Here is a 21,957-nt window from a genome sequence, read left to right as displayed (position 1 = left end):
CCTCTCTGGTCAACCATCTTGCAGGGAAACCCTTTCATGAGCTTGAGGAGTTCGTGAAGTTGAAGGAAGCTGGCAGTGGCTGTGGCAGACCCACCACCACTGCGAAGCCGTCGGCAGCAGCCACCCGCCCTCCTCCACCTCCTCCAGCAGCACCAGCAGGAGTGCGTCAGCAACGCACTGCTCCTCCTCCCTCTGCAACTCCTGCCGCCGACACTGAGGCCTGTTCTGGCAGCCAGTCCTCAGTGGCCTCCTCTGCTCCCTCCACTGATTCCCGTGCCAGCAAAAGGCGTCGCCAGACCCTGCTCAGCGACACCTTCCAGGGGGTGGTCAGGGTTCTGCCTCCCAGCAGCCGTCGCGTGCGTCAGCTGAACGGCTTGCTGGCACCGGCCATGTGCTCCCAACTCCTGCCTTATTCCCTTGTGCAGGAGGGGAGTGACATGCGTGCGCTCCTGATGTGTGCAGCCCCCGATTGGCCAATCCCCAGCCGACATTATTTTGCACGCACGGCCATCCCTGCACTTCACCGCTCTGTGATGGCCAATGTTGGGAGAGGGCTGGAGCACGCAGTGGGTCAACGGGTCCACGTCACCATGTACTCGTGGAGCAGCTGGTTTGGGACAGGATGCTATCTGTCCTTCACTGTGCATTGGGTCAGCTTGGTGGAAGGGGGTGAGGAGGGGGGAGCAGCATCGGGCACTGTCAGAGCAGCAGCAGCACCAACAACGCAGTGGGTGGTGCCACCATGCAGGTCAGCGGAATTGCAGCAGGTTCCTCTGATCCGCTTCCATCCTCCGGCACACCAGCCCAAACCCCCCGCCTCAGCAGCAGCGTGAAGCCCCGCCACTGCCAAGCGCTGCTGGAATTGGTCAGCCTGGGGAAGACCAAACTGACGGCGAACCATGTCCTGGCCAAACTCCGAGAGCAGGAGAGGAATTGGCTGACCCCCAGAGGCCTCAGTCGGAGAGGTGGTGTCCGACAATGGGGCAAACCTGGTTGCTGCAATCAGCAGGGGAGACCTGACCCACATACCCTGCCTGGTGCACGTCCTGAACCTGGTAGTCCAAAAGTTCCTGCGGACCTACCAGGGGATGGACTGACTCCTTGAGGCGGCAAGGAAGGTTGTGCGTCATTTCCGGCACTCGCCTGCAGCCGTAGCGAGCCTGGAAGAGGTGCAGAAGGAGCTGCACCTGCCACAGCACCGGCTCACGATCGATGTTCCAACTCGCTGGAACTCCACCCTGGCGATGTTGGAGCGTCTGGTTGAACAGAGGCAGGCTGTCAGCCAGTACCTTGCACGAGCAACAGTTGCCTCCATCACTGCAACTGGGCGTGCCGCCACCAACCTCCCGTCCATAATCTCCACGGAGGACTGGGGGCACATGCAGCAGGTGTGCTCAGTCCTGGCACCCTTCCTGCAGGCCACCAACATGGTAAGCAATGGTGTGCGAGTGGGTCCCCTTGGTGTGTGTGCTGGGCAGGGCCCTGTATGCACTGCTGGAAGAGGGAGCAGCAGCCTTGGACCAGCAGGAGCTGCAGACAGCTTCACAGGCCACCTCTGAGGAGGAGGGCTTGGAGTTAGTGGAGGTCCCTGACCTTGCTGCTGATGAGGGGGAGCAGCAGAGCACAGCTGGGCTGGTGCAGGGGTGGAGAGAGGATGAGGTGGAGGAGGAAGAGGAGGACAGCACTGTCGGCTCTGGGGCTGCCGATGATGTGCCAGCAGACGTGGCCAGACTCTTCCCAATGGCAGCGCACATGCTGAGGTGCCTGCGCAAGGACCCAAGGGTGATCCAGATGAAGCAGAGGGAGGACATCTGGATCTGCATGATGCTGGACCCACGTCTGAAGGGGAAGCTTAGCCAGTTCCTGCCTGCAGGAGGAGACCGTGCGCAACAAATGAGGGATTTGCATCTGTCCCTTGTTGAGCGCTTGGAGGAAGCCTTCCCTCAGACATCCACCCCCACTGTCCAGCCAGCACAGAGGCAGCAGCAGGTGCCTGCATCCACCAGCAGCAAGCGCACGCGCACCACAGACCTGCTGTCTCTGACCCAAGAGCTCTACATGAGTGTAGAGCTGCCAAGGACTAGAGAAGGTGCCTGCAGCAGCATCCTTCTCCAGTCACAGGCAGCGCTTGACCCACATGATGGCTGACTACATGGGGTCCTTCAGCGGGCTTGACAGCGTGGCCCCTGTTGATCCAATGGAGTATTGGGTCAAGCACCTGCCGATCTGGAGCAAGCTTGCGCAGTACGCCCTGGAAGTGCTCTCCTGCCCCCCTTCCAGCGTACTGTCAGAGCTTTGCTTTAGTGCAGCCGGTGGAGTCGTCACTGAGAAGCAATCTCGTCTGTCTCACAAGTCTGTGGACAGACTGACTTTACTCAAAATGAACCAGGCTTGGGTGGAAGGCGAATTCATGGCCCCTGTTGTCGGCGAGAGGGGACATGAAGTGGCGCACACACATTACACCTGCATCTGCTGCTGCTGTATTTCTTCCTGCTGTCTGTGTCTCCACTGCCAGGGAACACATTACAAGGTGCTGCTGCCCATGCGCCACCAGCTATTACGCTCGAAAATAGCTGCCTGCATAAATTTAAAAAAAAAAAAAACAATTGTAATTATTTTAGAGGTGTCCGGGTTGAAAACTGTGCTATCCCAATTGTGTATTGGACACAATGTGGGCTTCACGACCACTGTCTGGAACCTCATGCTGTTTATTTACGGCCCTGGAACCACCGCTAGGAACCAGGGCCTATTATGTCTCGCTGCCTGCCCTCCTGCTGCCTGCTGCCAAATGCCAGTCTGCCACACACACTGATCCTCTTCACGCTGCCTGCTGTTGTATTTCCTCCTGCTGTCTGTGTCTCCACTGCCAGGGAACACATTACAAGGTGCTGCTGCCCATGCGCCAAAAGCTATTACGCTCAAAAATAGCTGCATCCATTTGAAAAAAAAATTGTAATTAATTTAGAGGTGTGCGGGTTGAAAACTGTGCTGTCCCAATTGTGTATTGGACACAATGTGGGCTTCACGACCGCTGTCTGGAACCTCATGCTGTTTATTTACGGCCCTGGTACCACCGCTAGGAACCAGGGCCTATTATGTCAGTCACATCACACTGCCTGACACACATTACTCCTCCTCCTGTAGCTGCATTGAGCTTCTGCTGTCTGTGTGCTGCTACCACTGCCAGGGAGAACAGAAGAACTATTTCCTGCCACCTGCCCACCCACTCTCCTACCGGCAGCTATTACCACACTACAATAGCTGCAAGCCTGCAACTACTTCCTCCTCCTGCTGATGTCTGTGTTTTACCACTGCCAGGGTACACAGAAAAAGGCGCTGTGGCTTGCAATGTGCCACTACCTATTATGCCATCAACACAAATATAACTATGATGTTATTAAAATAAAATATTTCCACAAATGAAGTAAAAAAAAAGTATTACAAAAGAAAGGAAAACCAAGACACATAATCGAATGATAGAGAAAAAAAGGAAGAAGAAGAAGATATAGAAGAAGAAGGAGGAGGAAGAGGAAGATTCGAGTAGAAGAAGATATAGAAGAAGAAGAAGAAGATCCGAGTAGAAGAAGATATAGAAGAAGAAGAAGAAGATTCGAGTAGAAGAAGATGAAGACAACGTAAATGAAGACTTCCAACTTACAACCATTTTGGACACACCTTCTCATGCAAAAACTTCATGAAGTTAATTTACTATTTTTGATACCTTTTTTATAACTACTACATCACCACATAATCACTTGATGTTTTTCTGCATAAAAAAGGTGGTTTCATGCATCATTGACCTCCAATACAAGTTTTAAAAGCTATTTAAGGCCAGCTCGAATAATTTACTCGAATACAGACTCGGATAGTGACGTCTGATATCCGAGGTCGAATCGGATATTCGATTAACTCAAATATTGAACTTCGAGAGAATTCGGATAGTTTACTATCCGAATTCGACCAAACTCGAATAGGATAATGAGGTATCCGAGCAGCACTGTACGTACCACCCCAGAGCTAAAGCCACACATGTCACCCACCAGGACCTATACAGAGAAGAGTATTGTAACATAATTAAAAACAATAATAACGCATAAACATCATAATAAAAACAGATGTAAAACTCAAAGCTTTAGTACAAAATCTTAAGCTACATCACACAATTGCATGTAAATCGTACTCTTGATTTAACCCATTATAGTATAAGGTATCCACATTTTTGTCCACTGAACCCCCCCCTGGGTTTAGTACCTGTTGTAGGACAAAAGGAAATGCTCACTCCCAGACAGCACTCTGCCACTTATATAGTCTGCAGACTGCCAGTCAGCCAATAAGAAGTGCAAATACATTACACCTAGTCTGCTGTACTTAATTGAGCAGAGGCTGAGCAATTCAGCCAATCGTTAGAGAGGGCTTCAGTTGCATATAGACAAAGGTTATATAGACAAAAGACAAAAGGAAATGCTCACTTCTTATATAGTCTGCAGACTGGCAGTCTGCAGACTATATAAGTGGCAGAGTGCTGTCTGGGAGTGAGCATTTCCTTTTGTGCTTGGTAAGTTGAAGGAGTGGTGGGGGTGAGTTCCTGGTGGTGGCAGCTCCGGGGCTCACCTGCACTCCCCTATTGTGTTACATGCTGGTTTGGGGGTCCCGAGCAGTGGCAGTGCTCGGAGACCCACCTGTCATGTGCACTAGTGTTTGCATACCTATTGTAGAACCCAGAATTTTAAATCTGATACAACAGGTCTATGTTCCTTAAAATGTGCTGGAACAGGCAAATCAGTCTTATGTGTCCTGATTTTAGATCTGTGAGAGGAGATTCTGTCCCCAACACTCTGAGCGGTCTCACCCACATATAAAAGCCCACATGGACACTTAATGCAATACACTATAAAATTAGAACCACAATCAAACCTTCCTTTAATCTTAAAGAGAATCTGTATTGTTAAAATCCCACAAAAGTAAACATACCAGTGCGTTAGGGGACATCTACTATTACCCTCTGACACAATTTCGCCGCTCCTCGCCGCATTAAAAGTGGTTAAAAACAGTTTTAAAAAGTTTGTTTGTAAACAAACAAAATGGCCACCAAAACAGGAAGTAGGTTGATGTACAGTATGTCCACACATAGAAAATACATCCATACACAAGCAGGCTGTATACAGCCTTCCTTTTGAATCTCAAGAGATCATTTGTGTGTTTCTTTCCCCCTGTTCTCATGTACTGAAGTTTCAGGCTGCTTGTTTCTTCCTGCAAACAGCTTTGCCCTTGTCTGTAATTCTTCAGATCCCCCCGCTCTGTGACAAAGCGGCGTGACGGCCGCGATACCGGTGGAGCAGTCCACCGGGGGTTCCTGTCGGTGCCTCACCCATGCGCCCATCATATCTTGGCCCGGCTAAGTATCCCTGCTAGTCCTCTTTGTGGGTTCACCTATAAAATCACGTCTGCTCTCACTTATTTTACAGGCAATATATGCTTATGATGTTTTGTGGATTATTATGTCACTTTGTTATATATATAATTCTTTGATAATGAATTACTTTTGATTTCACTTGCTGTGCACCTTTTTCTAGCTTTGATACATGAACCCGGGTTCTTAGCCCAGGATGGCTCATTATTGAGCATCCTGGTTGCTATATCATATTATCTACAATAATATTGATGTGGACTTTGGCCAGTCCTTATGATTTTACGATTATTGTGCTATATATGTATTGTGCGATTGGGTTGAGTACCTTACTTTTTTTAATTGGTTTTATATATTGTAGTGATGTATTTAATAAACTTTTTGCACTTTCTCATATGATAGAGTGTAGTGCTAATTGTGAGGGCTGAATTCCCCTTTTTTTGCTAACATTGTATTATACACAGCCCCAGCACACACTGAGGGGCAAGAGTGCAAATATTATCTCCTTTTCCGTATACAGGACCAGCTAACAGCGCATAGACAGTCAATTGACCTCCTTACTCCAGCAGAGTCTTCTCCCTTAAAAGACTCAGAACAAAGCCGCCATAGTGTAATAACATTTATTAAAATATTTAAGATCAAGTAGTGCACTCACATTTCTGAATACAATTATGCGCATATAATAAAACCTCCTGCGGACGTCCGCTCTGCTGCCAGTCTCGCGTCTCCACGCAACGCTACGCTCGTAGCGTTGAGTGGAGACGCGAGACTGGGAGCAGAGAGGACGTCCGCAGGAGGTTTTATTATATGCGCATGATTTTATTCAGAAGTGTGAGTGCAGTACTTAATCTTAAATATTTTAATAAATGTTATTACACTATGGCGGCTTTGTTCTGAGTCTTTTATCAGAATCATCAGAATCAGAATCAAATTTATTCGCCAAGCACGACTGGGTCATGCCCGGAATTGGGTTTGGCACCTTACACTTGCTCAAAGTAAACACAGGAAGTACAAAAAGACAAACATGCAGAGACAAAAAGTGCAGAACAGTCCATACTATATACAAAAACAGGGGTGCAAAATGGGCAATAGAATACAGTAAAGTGATCAGTGTCAGTGTCCAGATTCAGCATAGAGTTATGTTCGCTAGTTCAGTCAAGTGAGTTCAGGAGGTTGACAGCAGAGGGGAAAAAGGAGTTACTGTGCCTCGAAGTTTTTGCGTAGATGGCTCGGTACCTGCGGCCTGACGGTAGACGGATGAAAAAGCGGTGACCAGGGTGTGAGGGGTCACCGGCAATCTTCAGTGCTCTGGAGCGTAGCCTGGAGATATGTAGGCAGTCGAGTGAGGGGAGTGGTCTCCCAATGATCCTTTCCGCCGATCTAATGATCCTCTGAAGTTTGTATCTATCCCTGTTGGACGATCCAGCGTACCATACAAGGATCGAAGAGCAGAGGACGGACTCTATGGTGGCAGTGTAGAAGTTCATCAGCAATTCCTGGGCCATGCCGAACTTCTTCAGTTGTCGGAGGAAGAACAGCCTCTGCTGGGCTTTCCTCTGAGTTAAGGTGGTGTTTTCCTTCCAGGTCAGGTAATTTGAGATGGTGGTGCCCAGGAGGCGAACGCTGGCCACTCGCTCAGCTTCAAAGCCATCAATGTGGATTGGTGGGGGGGCAGGAGCATGCCTCCTGAAGTCTACTATCACCTCAACAGTTTTGGCTGTGTTAAGGACCAGTCTGTTATCCCTGCACCACTGGCATATTCTGTCGACCTCCCGGCGGTAGTCCTGTTCGTCGTTGTTGGTCACCAGGCCAACGATGGTGGTGTCATCCGCAAATTTGATGACCTTGACAGAGTTTTCCCTGGATCTACAGTTGTTTGTGTAGAGGGAGAATAGGATCGGTGATAAGACACAGCCTTGTGGGGCCCCCGTGTTTGTTACCCTTGGTTGAGAGATGACATCCCCTAGCTTCACGACTTGAGACCTGTTGGTCAGGAAGTCGGTGATCCACAGGCGAAGGGTGGGATGGACATTTAGCTCTTCCAGATTGCTCTGCAGTATGCGGGGGCAGATGGTGTTAAAAGCCGAGCTAAAGTCTAGTAGAAGGATCCTGGCATACGTGTTAGATTTTTCCAAGTGATCGTTTACAAGCTCTAAACAGATGTTGATAGCATCATCAGTGGATCTGTTTGCTCTATATGCAAACTGGAATGGGTCTAGTAGGGGGGTGGCGTCGAGCTTAATGTGGGACAGAACTGCTCTTTCAAAGGTTTTCATGATGTTGGAGGTGAGGGCCACCGGCCTGAAATTGTTGAGTTCGGAGTTTCCCTGCTTCTTGGGGACCGGAATGATAGTGGACTGTTTGAAGCACGCGGGGACCTTGCCTTCCTGAAGGGATTTGTTGAAGATGGGGGTCAGGATGGGAGCTAGCTGCTGTGAGCATGTTTTCAGGCAGGCTGGTGACACCCCATCAGGCCCAGAGGCTTTCCTCGCATTCAGTTTTGACAGGTGGAGGAGGACGTCAGCTTCACACACAGCTGGTGGTGGAGGGTTCAGGTCTGGGACATCATAGTCTTTGGCTGTGGAGTGGGCAGTAGCTGTCTCAGGCTCTGCTGCTGCCTCCTGGTTTTCAAACCTGCTGTAGAATCTGCTTAGGTCTTCTGCTAGCTTGGCACTTGGCGTTGCCTGCTGGGGGGAGGGCTTGTAGTTCGTGACAACTTTGAGCCCTTTCCAGACAGCTCGTGGGTCATTTGAAAGGAGGTTGCGTCTCAACCTTTCCGCGTACTCCTTTTTGGCGGCTCTTAGTTCTCGCTTCAGGTTGTTCCTTGCTGTCCTATAGTCTTCCTGATTTCCGGCCTTGTGCGCTGCTTCCTTGCTTCTCCTCAGTTGCCGTAGTTTGTTGGAGAACCACGGTTTATTGTTAGGGTAGACTTTGAAGGACTTGGTAGGTATGCAGGTGTCCTCGCAAAAGCTGATATATGAAGAGATGTTGTCTGCCCATTCGTCCAGGTTTGGGGCTTCCAATGCCTTCCAGTCAGTGCAGTCGAAACACGCCTGGAGTTGGAGTTTGGCTTCACTCGACCACACTTTGGTAGACTTGAGAATGGGTTTCATTGACTCCAGGCGCCTCCTGTAGGTGGGGATCAGGTGGACGAGAGAGTGGTCGGAGAAGCCCAGTGCTGCCCGTGGTATGGCTTTGTAGGCATCTTTCAGCACTGTATAACAATGGTCGAGGGTGTTCCGGCCCCTGGTGGGGCAGGCCACGTGCTGGTGAAAACGTGGTAGCTCATGGCGGAGATTGGCTCTGTTGAAGTCCCCCATTACGATGAACAGCGAGTCCGGAAAGGATGACTCCCATTGTGTGATGGTGTCGCTCAAGTCACGCAGAGCGTGTCTGGCATCGGCATCTGGAGGGATGTACACTCCTACGAGGACAAAGGAGGAGAACTCCCTGGGCGAGTATATCGGCCTGCAGTTGACTATCAGAAGTTCTAGCTCGGGGGAGCAGCTCTTGGCTAGTATCGAAGTGTTTAGGCACCATGATTGGCAGATGTAAAAACAGATACCTCCGCCCTTCTTTTTACCAGAGAGGACAGTGCTGCGGTCTGCTCGTATTAAGCTGAAGTTTGGGAGCTGAAGGGCATTGTCTGGGATGTCATCCCGTAGCCACGTCTCTGTTTAAGGGAGAAGACTCTGCTGGAGTAAGGAGGTCAATTGACTGTCTATGCGCTGTTAGCTGGTCCTGTATACGGTCATCAACTACATCTGGTGAGCCCGCAACTATACTAACTTTACACACTGGGTGTGTGGTGATCATAAACTATACACCGGTGACCAGCTGTATGGGTGAAGGCGTGCTTTTTACCTGCTTTTAAACAGTATTACGCTATGCACTGTTTTTTGTTCTGAGGTGTACATAGGAAGAAGGCTTAAGGAGTGTGAGGTGTCATCTACTACATGCTGTTCATGCTGATCATAATCAATCAGCCAACCTATTTGGTGAGCGTGATACTTATCATTGGTATGGAGGCCTGTGTTTGTGGACTTTTAAGTGGACTTTATTTACTTTTATTTAAGTTTGCCAAAGGAACTGTGTCATAATTTTGGACTGCATCTGGCTGGTGTTAGAGCGCTGTACATAGCTAGTTACAATCTTAATAATTGTGACTTGGGGATAGCTGACTTGAGGGCTGGTGGATTAAAACTCTCAAACCTTAAAAACGAGTTAAGGTACATTGGCTTGCGGTAAACATCAGTACTTAAGCCTACATCAGTCTTCTCCATCCTGACATCAAGAAAATCTACCACCGTCTCATTCCAGTAGGCCGTCAGTCGAATAAAAGAGTACCCAGAATGTACGGTAGTTCCTGCATAAAGGTCTCTAGGCTCTAATGTGGCCCTGCCCATACAACAAAAATGTTTTCATTATAGTAAACCAAACTTTCGCATATTTCTGAAAAAGACCATTCAAGTACACAAAAGCCTCCTCATACATTTCCATGTGCAAATTGGCATAGGACGGGGCCACATTCGAGCCCGTCGCTGTCCGCTGTATCTGAATAAGAAATTGATCCTGAAAGAGAAAGTAGTTCTTAGTCAGTAATATTTCATGTAATGCCATCAAAAATTTACATTGTTCAAAGGAAAAGTCAGTCCTAGTTTCCAAAACTTAGTATCAAGTCTGTGGATAAGGGTGGGGGCATCGTGTTGATGGATAAGTCCTTCTATATTAATCAAGTAGAGGAGTAGAATTGGGGTTTCAAAGGATGACATTTTTGATCTTTTCCATTAGCCAATAAATATCAAGTTTACTCTAAGGTTTTTGATTAACTAATAGTAAGCATGGTGTACATTTTTGGTAAATACAATGCTGAATAATGTATGTGTGTGTGTGTGCTTTTATTTCAGATAAGAAATATTCTGAATTCAGTCAGACTTCTTGGTGATACATGTGTGTCATTTACTGATAACTGCATTATTGGAATTCAAGCAAATACTGAAAGAATCAATAAACTGATGAATGAATCTTTGATGCTTGTAACTGCTCTCAATACCCATATAGGTAAGAAATGTTTGTGGTAAGCTTGGTTAAAATTCCTTCAGGTCCCTAATGGAGATCTGTCAAAAACATTATATGTAGTTTATACCAGACTTACATTTGAATGTAAACTCTCTCAACCTTTTGTCTTGGAATTTGTTATACTGTACATTTAATTCATCATGTTACATTTGTTGCTGAAATTACTATATCTGCCAATTCTGAATTTTGTACCAGTGTGTAAATTTGGTACTATTGTATTACCAGTATTATGTACCTCATGTTTGTTTATTACTCTGTACAGCGCCACAGAATATGTTTCCTTTAAAAATCAATAATAATCATAATAAGTTTGATTTAACAGTTTCCCCATAAACATATCAAATTTCACCTGTACATAGTTCCTTATCTTGCTAAAGAGCTATTCTGTTGTGACAAAGATGGCAGCATTATCTGCATCACCACCCTTTTTAGGAAACATCTGCATTGTGTGTTGTTAAACCAGGTAATCTGTGATGGTATGAGCTATGGTGTTTTAATTCACAAAACGAAAGCATGCAGTTAAGACATTGGCCTCAATTCACTAAGCTTATCTTCTGTCTTTAATAACGTTTCTAGAGTGGTCACCATGGTGATGAGGCATGTCCTATTCAGGAAACATTTTACCTCAGGCAAACCTAAAGTTAACTCTTCTGTCTTTAAGTTAACTCTTCAATCCTTAAAATAACTCCAGGGTTAAAGACAGGCTGTTTATTAACTGTGTGTGAAAATAACTACAGAGGAGGTAAATTAACTACAGAGGAGGTAAATTAACTACAGAGGAGGTAAATTAACTACAGAGGAGGTAAATTAACTACAGAAGAGGTAACTTAAGGAATGAAGAAATAAAATAACTCTCTCACTGTGTGGAGGTACGTTTTCTCTTGCCTTATTATCTCCAGCATGATCTTAGTGAATTGAGGCCATTTACTCTTAAAGAAAAGCTGTAAATAAAAAAAAGTCCCCCCCCCCGTCCTCCTGTGTCCCATGGTGGCAGCGATAAAGCTCCCTGAATGCCGGGGATATAAATATTTACCTTCCCAGCACCAGCGCAGGCACAGTATCGGCTCTCCGCTCCGAGATAGGCGGAAATAGCCGATGTCTGTCGGTCCACTCTGCTGCGCAGGCACAAGTCTCCTACGCCTGTGTAGTAGAGCGGACCGGTTAGAGATCGGCTATTTCCGCCTATTTCCAAGCCGAGAGCCACAACAGTGCCTCCGCTGGAGCCAGAAAAGGTAAATATTGCAGAGCCTGACAAATTGTCGGCTGTGCGTTCCGTGGGCTGCAGCGAGACCCCCGTCGGACACAGGAGGACGGGGAAGCCTCAATAGGATCCAGAGGCTTCCCCCTACCGAGGTGAGTAGCCCCCATGGGAACTTTTTTCCCTATAGAGTCTCTTTAAGTAAATAAATAAGTGCAATGGACTGCAATTAATACAAAGTATGTGCTGTATACTACTGTATGATTATGACTGAAAGAAAGAAAAATTAACTTTATGCTACTCATTTCAACAGAGAAAAGTCACATGATCTTGGTCTCATGCCAACTTAGAAATGCCAATTTAAATGTGTAATACACATTAGAAGTTTGTATATAACCAAGAGGTGGCGCTCACGACTGCAGCCCTAATAATTCCACTTTAGACTCCTGTACACATATAAGACACCCCAATTAGTTTGCATTAAACATTGACTGCACATAGTCCACCGTTCAATATTCCACTATTCCAGTCCACAGTAAAAAAGCTTCTCCTCTTTATTGCCTCTTTTATAGGTTCTCTCTAAAGTTGGACAGATTAGCCACCACCACACCCCAGGTGAGCCACTCACCGCGTATATTGACCCACTGGGTCTGATTGCACCTTGGCACCATTCCCGGGTCGTCCCCCACCTCTCTGGCAATGTTATGCTTCTCTCTGCAGACTCTTTTTGTGGTCTTGTTTCCTCATGTAGATGCATCTCAATGAAAATGCCTCAAATAGTGTAATATTGCTAAAACTTTTATTAAGTATAAAATAGATGTGCACTCACAGTTTCCGTGTAGTAAAATGGGCATGGAGTAATTTAGAACAGGCTCTCCCCCTTGTGTGGGCCGGTTGGCAGGCTCAATGTGTTCCAGGTCGCTACGCTGCCGGCGTTGCACGCACGGAAGGTATCCGCCTCTAGTTCCTGGAGCCGCTTCCACTGCTGAGTGCCCGTCCACACTGGTTTCAGTTCCGCATCAGTCTCCGCTCTATCGATTTTGTCACAAGTGACCTCATTATACAGCCTACCCCCCTCCCATCTCCGCCCCTCACTGCTCAACCTGCAAGCGTTCCCACATGGGAGAGAGCTTACATTTCATAGTATGCAGATTACATATACGTTGCATGCATAAGATCCATGTTAAAGTATTATTGCACATAATTCTAAATTATATAAAAACATTTGTGGCCCGCACACAAAATTAAAAATTAAAAAAACAATGTTTAAAACCTAGCATAAAAATGCTGGTTCGCTTTCTCTTGTATAACAAAAAAATCACAGTAAAAGAGGTATGCGTTCTCAGCTAGATTAGTCGGTTTGCCTCCTCTTATGCAAGAGGAAGCGAACCAGCGTTTTTTTTATGCTAGGTTTTAAACATTGGATCTTTCATTTATTATTTTAATTCTGTGTGCGGTGCTTAAACATTATATGTGTATACAGCTGTCAATATTGCTTTAACGTTTGGTAGAGTAAAAAAAACCTCTCAAAATGAATGTTTTTGAACAGAGGGCTGGAGGATAGTAAATCTGGATGAGGTTTTCATAGATAGTGGTGAGATAGGGGGCACAATGGAGCAGGAGTTTAAGAAGCTCCAGAATGTTATGACTAAGGAACAAAGCACATGGTGGGACTTGGCCGCACTCACAAAGTATGACAAGGAGGGTATTATACCCAAAAGATTAAGGTGGGATTTAATGGCAAACAATAGGGAGGATGAAGAGGAAAACGATAAAGAGTGGGAGGAATAGTTCGATAAGTGCGGCCAGGGCCTTGTAAAATTACTTATGAAAAGGAAAAACAAAAGTTTGGAACGATTGGGGGGGGATATAAAGTCGAATAAATCGAAGCTGGCCCCTATAAATGGTTTAGAGGAATATAAAGCCAGATCCAAAAAGCCTAGGTGAGATCTTGGAAAAAATTAGAAAGAGATTAGTAAAAAACTAAGAAAATTTCAAAGGGATGCTGGTGCAACCAGCAAAAAGGAGGCATGCAGATGGCAGATAAAGAAAAGAGAGGACAAAAGAGCGGTCAGAGGTCACCCAACAACAGCAGCAGCAGCCAAAAACTGGTGGGGAGCAGAGAAATGAACAAAAAATAGTCCAGAACAGATGAACATGTAACCAATAATATCTACCATGGAGAGGGTGCTAGGGGTGGATGGGGCGGGGGGGAGAGGATGGGGAAATAGGGGCACTAATAGGAGTCCACCTGGAACACATGATAGGGGGGTATGGTAGAGCAGAGCTCCCCAACCCTGTCCTCAAGGCCCACCAACAGTACATGTTTTGCATGAAACTACAAGCATTCACAGGTGGTGTAATTAGTGTCTCAGCAGAGCTGATTACTTACCTGTGTGGATTTCCACAAAACATGCACCGTTGGTGGGCCTTGAGGACAACGTTGGGGAACACTGTGGTAGAGGATATAGAAATTTTCACAATCAATTTAATGTACCAGTATATAATAGATATGATCCTATATGTCAACAAAGACAAATGGAGCCTTTTTTAGAAGGGGGTCCCAGATATGGGGAGAGGGAGTGGAGGCAGGGTGGGATGGGGAGGTGGAGGGTTCACGCCATACCAGGGCTATCCTGGAAAAAGAGAGCAAGACGAGGTATGGAGGGGGGGGGGGGGGGGGTAGAGGGGCAAAGAGAATGAGGAATCTTTAGGTAAAGGGATCTTCAACATAAGTGGCATGACCTTGAGCACAAAGGAATTGAAAATTTTGCATAAGGGATTACAACCTGCATCGAAGCAGGGTATGGATACATTTAGCACTTATATAGATATTAATAAATTTGCTAGGAGGTTACATTTAAAAAATATTTTGCTGGCAGGCCATCAAGAACAGTCACTGACAATAGAGAGGATAAATATAAACATACAAATCTGCACAACAAATCTACCTTTAACCCACAGGACAAACATTATAATGCAATAGAGGTATTTAAGAATGTGGTAATAAGTGATATGAACAAAATTCTGGAAAAATGGAGTGGTGAAACCAGGGAAATAGCAAGGGAAATGCTAGAGGAAAAAGGACTGGTCGTGAGACTGGCGGATAAGGGGTTCTGAGTAAAATACAATATAAAAACGAATTGGATAGAGTGGTGGGGGACAAGGAGGCATATGTCCCCTTAAAAGGAGACCCTACCAGCACCTATTTGAAGGAACTGAGGGAAATTTTGAGAGGGAATGGACAGGGGTTTAATCAAGGTTGAGGAATTTAAATTCATTATACCAGACACCCCAAGAATACCTGTGATATACCAGGTCCCTAAGATCCATAAAAATAAAACCGAACCGCCTGGACACCCTAAAATTAGTAGCAAAGATTCAGTAACACACAGACTTGGCCAATATCTTGATGAATTTCTACAACCACTAGTGGCTAACCTGCCCAATACCCTTAAAGAGACACTGAAGCGAAAAAAAATATATGATATAGTGAATTAGTTGTGTACTATGAATAATTACTAGAAGATTAGCAGCAAAGAAAATATTCTCATACTTTTATTTTCAGGGATATAGTGTTTTTTCTAACATTGCATCATTCTATAATATGTGCAGATTACACAACACTCAGCATTCAAAATGAGTCTTTCAGAGCAGTCTGTGAAGTAATGACCTCTCCTCTAGCAGAGAAAAAGTAAACAGTTATCTTACAGTTGAGATAATAAAAGTCAGATAACAGCCCTCTCCACGACTAACTTAGTCGGTGAGCTTAATGGCTTGTTTGCATAGAGATAACAACTGGAGTTTCTCAACTCTTCCTGTACTGGAAACAATATTAGACTTATGTCTCTGCTGCTAGTGTTTTATTTCTTAGCTGTACTACACATACAAATCATAATATCATAATTTTTTTTTTCGCTTCAGTGTCTCTTTAAAGATACGAAACACATGTTACAAGTAATAGAGGGGACAGAACTTCAGGAGGGAGACATTATGGCTACTGCTGACGTGGCCTCATTGTATACAAATATAAGACACGACTTAGGGTTAGAGGTAGTAAAAAACTATCTCATGAAGGATGTAAACATCAAAGAGGAACAAAGGGAGTACATACTCAGGTTGTTAAAGTTCGCCTTGGAACGTAATTATTTTTGGCATAATGGAATCTTTTATAAACAGCATAAGGGATGTGCGATGGGGGCAAGCTTTGCCCCTAGCCTCACAAACCTATTTATGGGTAAATTGGAGAAATTTGTCCTGGCGACAGGATCCCCTATTAAACTATGGCGGCAATTTATCGACGACCTCATCATTATATGGGGGGGAGGAGCTAAAGGCTTTCATGGACGAACTCAATGATAACAACCTGGATATAGCTCTCACAGCAGAATTCAATACAGACAACATACATTTTTTAGATATTGAACTCTTTAAAGAAACCAATAGAAATGAGTACATATCGGTGGACAGCTGCCACAATCCCTCATGGATCAAAAGTATACCAAAAGGACAATTCCTCAGAATGAGACGAAATTGCTCTAGCATAGAAGAGTACAATAGGCAGGCCAATACGTTGAAGAATAGGTTCATGGAGAAGGGGCATCGGGCAGAGGATTTGGATAATGAGATGAGGAGAGTGGCCAGCTTGGATAGATCCACATTACTGGAGGACCGAGCAGATAATAAGAACAGAGGTGAGTGTGAAATGGCTTCATTACAGGATATAATACTCAATACAGAAATCTCCAGAATATAATTAAGAAACATTGGAGTACTCTGGAGACAGATCATATACTCAGAACCATCATCCCAACCCCCCCCCCCCCCAAAATGTATCAATAGAAAAGCCCAAAATCTCAGACAAATCTTGGTACCGAGCAGGGTGAAGCACAAGAGGCTGCCCCAGTTGCAGGGGTGGCAAGTACCAGGCTTCTTGCCTTGCAGGGCATGTAAGGCATGCAGGGAATCTGGGGCAGTAAGAACTAATGAAATAACATCATTTAGTAATGGAAAATCATTTCAAATGAAACAGTTCATCATATGTAATGATAGATTTGTTGTATGTTTAGCCTAATGCAAGGACACTCAGACAGAATGAGTGAACATATTAGGAATATTGGTAAGGGATACCCAAACCATAGTCTTTCAGCGCATTTTGGAACTAACCATAATTGTGATCCAAGTGAGATGTCTTTCTGTGTACTTCAGAAGATCACCCCTTATTGGAGGGGATGTAATAAGACCAAAAAAGTGTCACAGGCAGAGACAAAGTGGATATATAACTTGGGAACATTAAGGCCGGCAGGACTGAATATTGATATAGATCTGGTGTACTTCCTGGGGGACTAGGGATGCAATGCCTACTACGCATGCACCCTGGCCCAGGAGGCAGTAATCCAGATATAAGGAATATAGCTCCAAATGATTTGGGCTTTCTGGCAGAATGATGTATAGCTTTCCCATAAATATATCTGAGTTAATGTTTCCCCAAATAAGTAGGAGCAAAAGAGATCCAAAAATGAGGGGAAAGGTCGGTTGCCAATTGTGGGAGGGTAGGGTATAGAAGTCAATGGTACAATTAAAGGGCAGGGTATAGAAGAGAATGGTACAAATACATACACAGAATAGGGAATGAGAATGGAGATGGCATGCGCTCCCCCCTTGGAGTAGGGTAAAATCACATAGTGGGGTGTGGTTTGGGGATCTAATTAAAATTTAAATACAAATAGTGGGGTTGGGGATTTACTTTAATCATATAAAAGGAATGGCCTAGTAACTGAATATATATACCTAATGAATACTGAAATGGGGTAGCGCATGCTAAAATATAGATGAACTATTGAGTATAATGGTAATGCTTCTTGATAGTATAGTGCTTTATATTATAAAAGGTAGCCTCTTCGGGATAACTTTGGGCTGCAATATTGTCATAAGCTCCGGCAAACGTTGTTATATAACTTAGTATTATGTGCAATAATATTTTATGTGCGAAGAAGAGGAAAAGCACGGGCACTGCTGTCATTACTTTTATTGCTGTTTCCAAAACGAGGCAAAGTTAAAAGCTCACATAAATTGTAGAAAAGGTACACATACCTAAGGTGGAGGTGGATCAGGTGCGGTGGGTGCAGAGGGAGAGGAGCCTGACAGCCGTTTCGCGCTATGCGCTTCTACGGAGTCAATAATATTTTAAAGAGAACCCGAGGTGGGGTTCTGAGAATAAAATCCACATACAGAGTGTGGGTCTGTCTATAGAGCCCAGCCTCTGTTGCTATATAGTTCGCCCCTAAGCCCACCCTGCGCTCTGCAATACCCCCCTAAACACAGCCGCGCTGGCGACACGCAGCGTGTCGCAGTGCGCTGTGTTTTCCTCTCTCCTGTCAGTCTCGCCGCTCCCCCGCCTCCTGCATCGCTCCGGTCCCGCCCATGTCCCTTCCCTCGCTGCTGATTGGAGGGAAGGGACGCGGGCGGGACCGGAGCGATGCAGGAGGCGGGGGGAGCGGCGAGAGTGACCGGAGTGAGGTAAACACAGCGCGCATAGCGCGGCTGTGGTTTATGGGGTATTGTAGAGTGCAGGGGGCGATTAGGAGCGATCTATATAGCAACAGAGGCTGGGCTCTATACAGACCCAGCCTCTGTATGGGGATTTTATACTCAGAACCCCTCCTCGGGTTCTCTTTAACATGGATCTTATGGGTGCAAAGTATATGTAATCTGCATAATATGAAATGTAAGCTCTCTCCCATGGGGGAATGCTTGCAGGCTAAGCGGCAAGGAGCGGATATGGGAGGGGGTAGGCTGTATAATGAGGTCCAGCACGCATCAGTCGCCATGCCCCTGATGAGTCACTTGTGACGAAATCGATAGGGTGGAGACTGATGCGGAACTGAAACCAGCGCGGGCAGGCACTCGGTGGTGGAAGCGGCTCCAGGAACTAGAATCGGTCTTCTTGGATCTCTTGTGGGAGGGTCTATAGGGGTTGGGAGACTAGGAGAATGGGTTTCTCTGGTAGGGGTATCCTGAGGGGATAATTGGGGTTTTGTTTTGGTCTTTTATGTATTTTTGGATTAATTTTGGTTTATTTTTTGTTTTATTTTTTCTCCTTCTGATTTCCTTTAAGCAGACAGTGGAGGGTGGGGAAGATGTCTCGAGAAGGTGATAGTTTAAGAATTCTTTCCTGTAATGTTAAAGGTTTGGGGTCTCCTGTTAAGAAAGGCAAATTGTGGATAGAGCTGCATAGAATAAAGCCTCAGATTATTTTTTTGCAGGAGACGCACTTTTGGGGAGATAAGATGCCGAGAATGCCCCTGTCTATGTTCGACACATGTTTTTTTTCTAATTCCCCAATGAAAAAAGCAAAGGGGGTTGCGATTGCGGTGGGAAAGAATTGCCCTTTTGTTTTATTAGATAAGAAATTAGATGAGTCGGGTAGGTATATTTTTCTAAACAGACATCAAACAAATGACAGCGCTCATAGGCTGCAACTGAATTGTAGACCAACAGAGGCATGCAGAGCTCCACAGGGGCTAAATACATGCCTTGAATGCAAATCAGATGCAAATCATGTACTAGTCCTAATCTATAATTTGAATGCAAATTGAAGCACATGGGTGCAGCTAGCCATAAGTATACTTACATGAGTTTTGTACAGCAGGAGCCATTGGCAGCGCTTCCAAACAGAGTCTGCACCCGAATTGACTACCTGCAAAAGATGTTCAGAGCTCCACAATTGTGGACGAAAATACACAACATGCATTCAAAACAGGTACAGCAAAGGAGGACGTTAGCTTCAGTATAAATAATATGTGCACAAATGATTCCCTACTAGACTTCCCCACGGTGATGACTGGTCCTCTCGGGGAAGACCTACCGCTAGTCTAATGATAAAAACACGATTTTTTTCCTAGTGCTGCTAGTCATAAAATGGTATACACATTTCTCTCAAACAGACGTGGGAAAAATGTGTGTTTTTATCGTTCGACTAGTGGTAGGTCTTTCCCGAGAGCACCCGTCATCGCCGGGGGGAAGTCTAGTAGGGAATAATTTGTGCACATATTATTTAAACTGAAGCTAACGTCCTCCTTTGTTGTACCTGTTTTGAATGCATGTTGTGTATTTTAGTCCACAATTGTGGGGCTCTGCACATCTATTGCAGGTAGTCAATTTGGGTGCAGCCTCTGTTTGGAAGCGCTGCCAATGTCTCCTGCTATATTTTTCTAAAGGGTGATTTAATGGGTCAACTTTATACATTTGCGAATATCTGCACCTAATGGAACACAGGCTACATGTAACGATTGTGGAACTTTCTCCGTGATCAGCGCACAACGCGTGCGCTGATACGGCAGAAATCCTCCACAAGCGTAAAATTGCAGGCACCCAGCAAAAGGTGCTACGCACCCGTAGAGGGAAATTCCTGTCGGCAGATGGCGCTGGGGAGTGCAGAGCGAACCAATCCTCTGTACCTCCACAAATGCCAGACAGGAATTGTACGAAGCGCAGAACGCAATCGCAAGAGAGGCGATTGCGAACGAGCAAAGGGACCGGTTGTATGTGTGTGCGCCAACCTAGTCGCCACCCCGCGACAGTGCACACACAACAGCAGATATGAAATAGGAACGCGATCGCGAGAGGTGTGATTGCCAGAAGTGACACAAGGCAGATCAGAACAGAATACGAGGTTAGCAAAGGCACAGCAAATAATACAATGAGGAGATGCGGAAAATAACAAACGCTAGCTAACCGCGAACACCGCACTCATTCGCAACAGTGCACGCGGTTATGCGCGGTCTCCACGTGATAAGCACAATAGAGACAAGCACGCCTTACTAACCAAAACAAGACAAACATGTAACAGAGGACGCGAGCGCTTGCTTAACGGTTACCTCACCGAGCCTCCAGCAAGCGTCCGTAGCAGACAAGACAGACACACGAAAACAGGGACAAGCGAGAGATAGGATCCACAGCACTAGCGAAAGTGGCTAGCGCGATCCAGGTACAGAGTAGCAGAACAGAAGGATCCACAGCACTAGCGGAAAGTGGCTAGCGCAATCCCAGGAGACAGAACAGAAGGATCCACAGCGCTAGCGCAAGATGCTAGCGCGATCCAAGTGAGACAGATCAGAAGAGATAGCTGGTAGCAACCGCTGCACCAGCTATACTCCAAGAACAGAGATCTGAACCATTTCCTGTCGACAGCCGCTGGGACAGGACAACCGCAACAGAACAAACAGATAAACAATCCTAACTGCACTAGGGAACCTGCCTAGCACAGTTTCCAGGAATTACTCTAAGCTGATCTTCAAACAAAGAGCATGGCTGACACTCTCCAAAGTGTTTCACAGGAAGACTCCTTATGAACAGCGAAGCATTGTGGGAACCACATAGTACTTATAGTACACGCCTCCAATGAATGTGGCCAGGCAATTTGCATGACAACGTATGCAAATTCCTCAGCAAGCACAAGCTGCAAAACTGACAGAAGCTCTTCTTTCCAGAGTCCTGCAGCATGCAAACCTAAACAATGGCCAAAAAACTGCCTGCCTGCACAGGCAGCCGAGCAGATCATCACACTACATTTTTTAGATTTAGACTGCGTCCGTCCGCCCTGCCTGCCCAGTGTGCGGCGTTCGGGCGGGTGGGCGGGGCTCTGGCGGACGCGCCGGCTGGTTGCTATGGGGTGGGGGGGGCGGGGCCGGCCCATCTGTGACGTTGGGCTGGCGGAGGGTTAAGATCCCCACACGGGGGATGTCGGGAGTGACACACACCTCCAGTTGAAGCCGGAAGTCCGGCGAAACCGGTCGAGGACGCATGTGCTGCGTCCCGGCCTCCATTACCTTCCTGCACAAGGACCTGACCTTCTCTCTGCACGGCCTTAGGATCATACAGGCATATCAGTACCTCAGCTGAGACACAACAAGCATCCTGCCGCTGCCTTACCCGGATCATTCTTGGAATACGTAAGCTTATGCTGGGGCAGCAATTTGTTTGCCACATGGTCTACTGCTGACTCTTCTATAGATAAGCAAGTGTCTGTTTCTACAAAAGCTGGAACTTTGCCTTGCTATCTGCCTGCATTTGAACTTTGGCTTATCAATCCTGTCTCATTTGGCAAATGTGCTTTTTTTGCTTTCAAGAAACCGGAATGCTGCTTTTGCAATATGCTTGCATCTGAACTCTTGCTTTTTAACCTAGCCTCATATGGCAAATGTGCTTACGTACCTGTTTGCTACTTAATCGGGCTGCTTTGTACAGACTAACTATATTTGCCGTTTGTCTA

The 21,957-nt window shown here is 46.0% G+C and overlaps 1 protein-coding gene across 2 annotated transcripts in view; it reads left to right on the top strand.

Annotated features, from left to right (window-relative positions):
- The window catches only part of FH (fumarate hydratase), a 452,710-nt gene that overhangs the window by 382,334 nt on the left and 48,419 nt on the right, over nt 1-21,957 (top strand). For both annotated transcript variants that reach the window (XM_068231902.1, XM_068231901.1), the window contains exon 9: nt 10,315-10,468. In XM_068231902.1, coding sequence (XP_068088003.1) covers nt 10,315-10,468 — 154 coding nt within the window. The remainder of the gene's footprint in view (nt 1-10,314; nt 10,469-21,957) is intronic.

Source organism: Hyperolius riggenbachi, chromosome 4 (assembly GCF_040937935.1).
Source record: "Hyperolius riggenbachi isolate aHypRig1 chromosome 4, aHypRig1.pri, whole genome shotgun sequence".
Taxonomy (NCBI): Eukaryota; Metazoa; Chordata; class Amphibia; order Anura; family Hyperoliidae; genus Hyperolius; species Hyperolius riggenbachi.
This window is presented reverse-complemented; position numbering and strand designations above follow the sequence as displayed.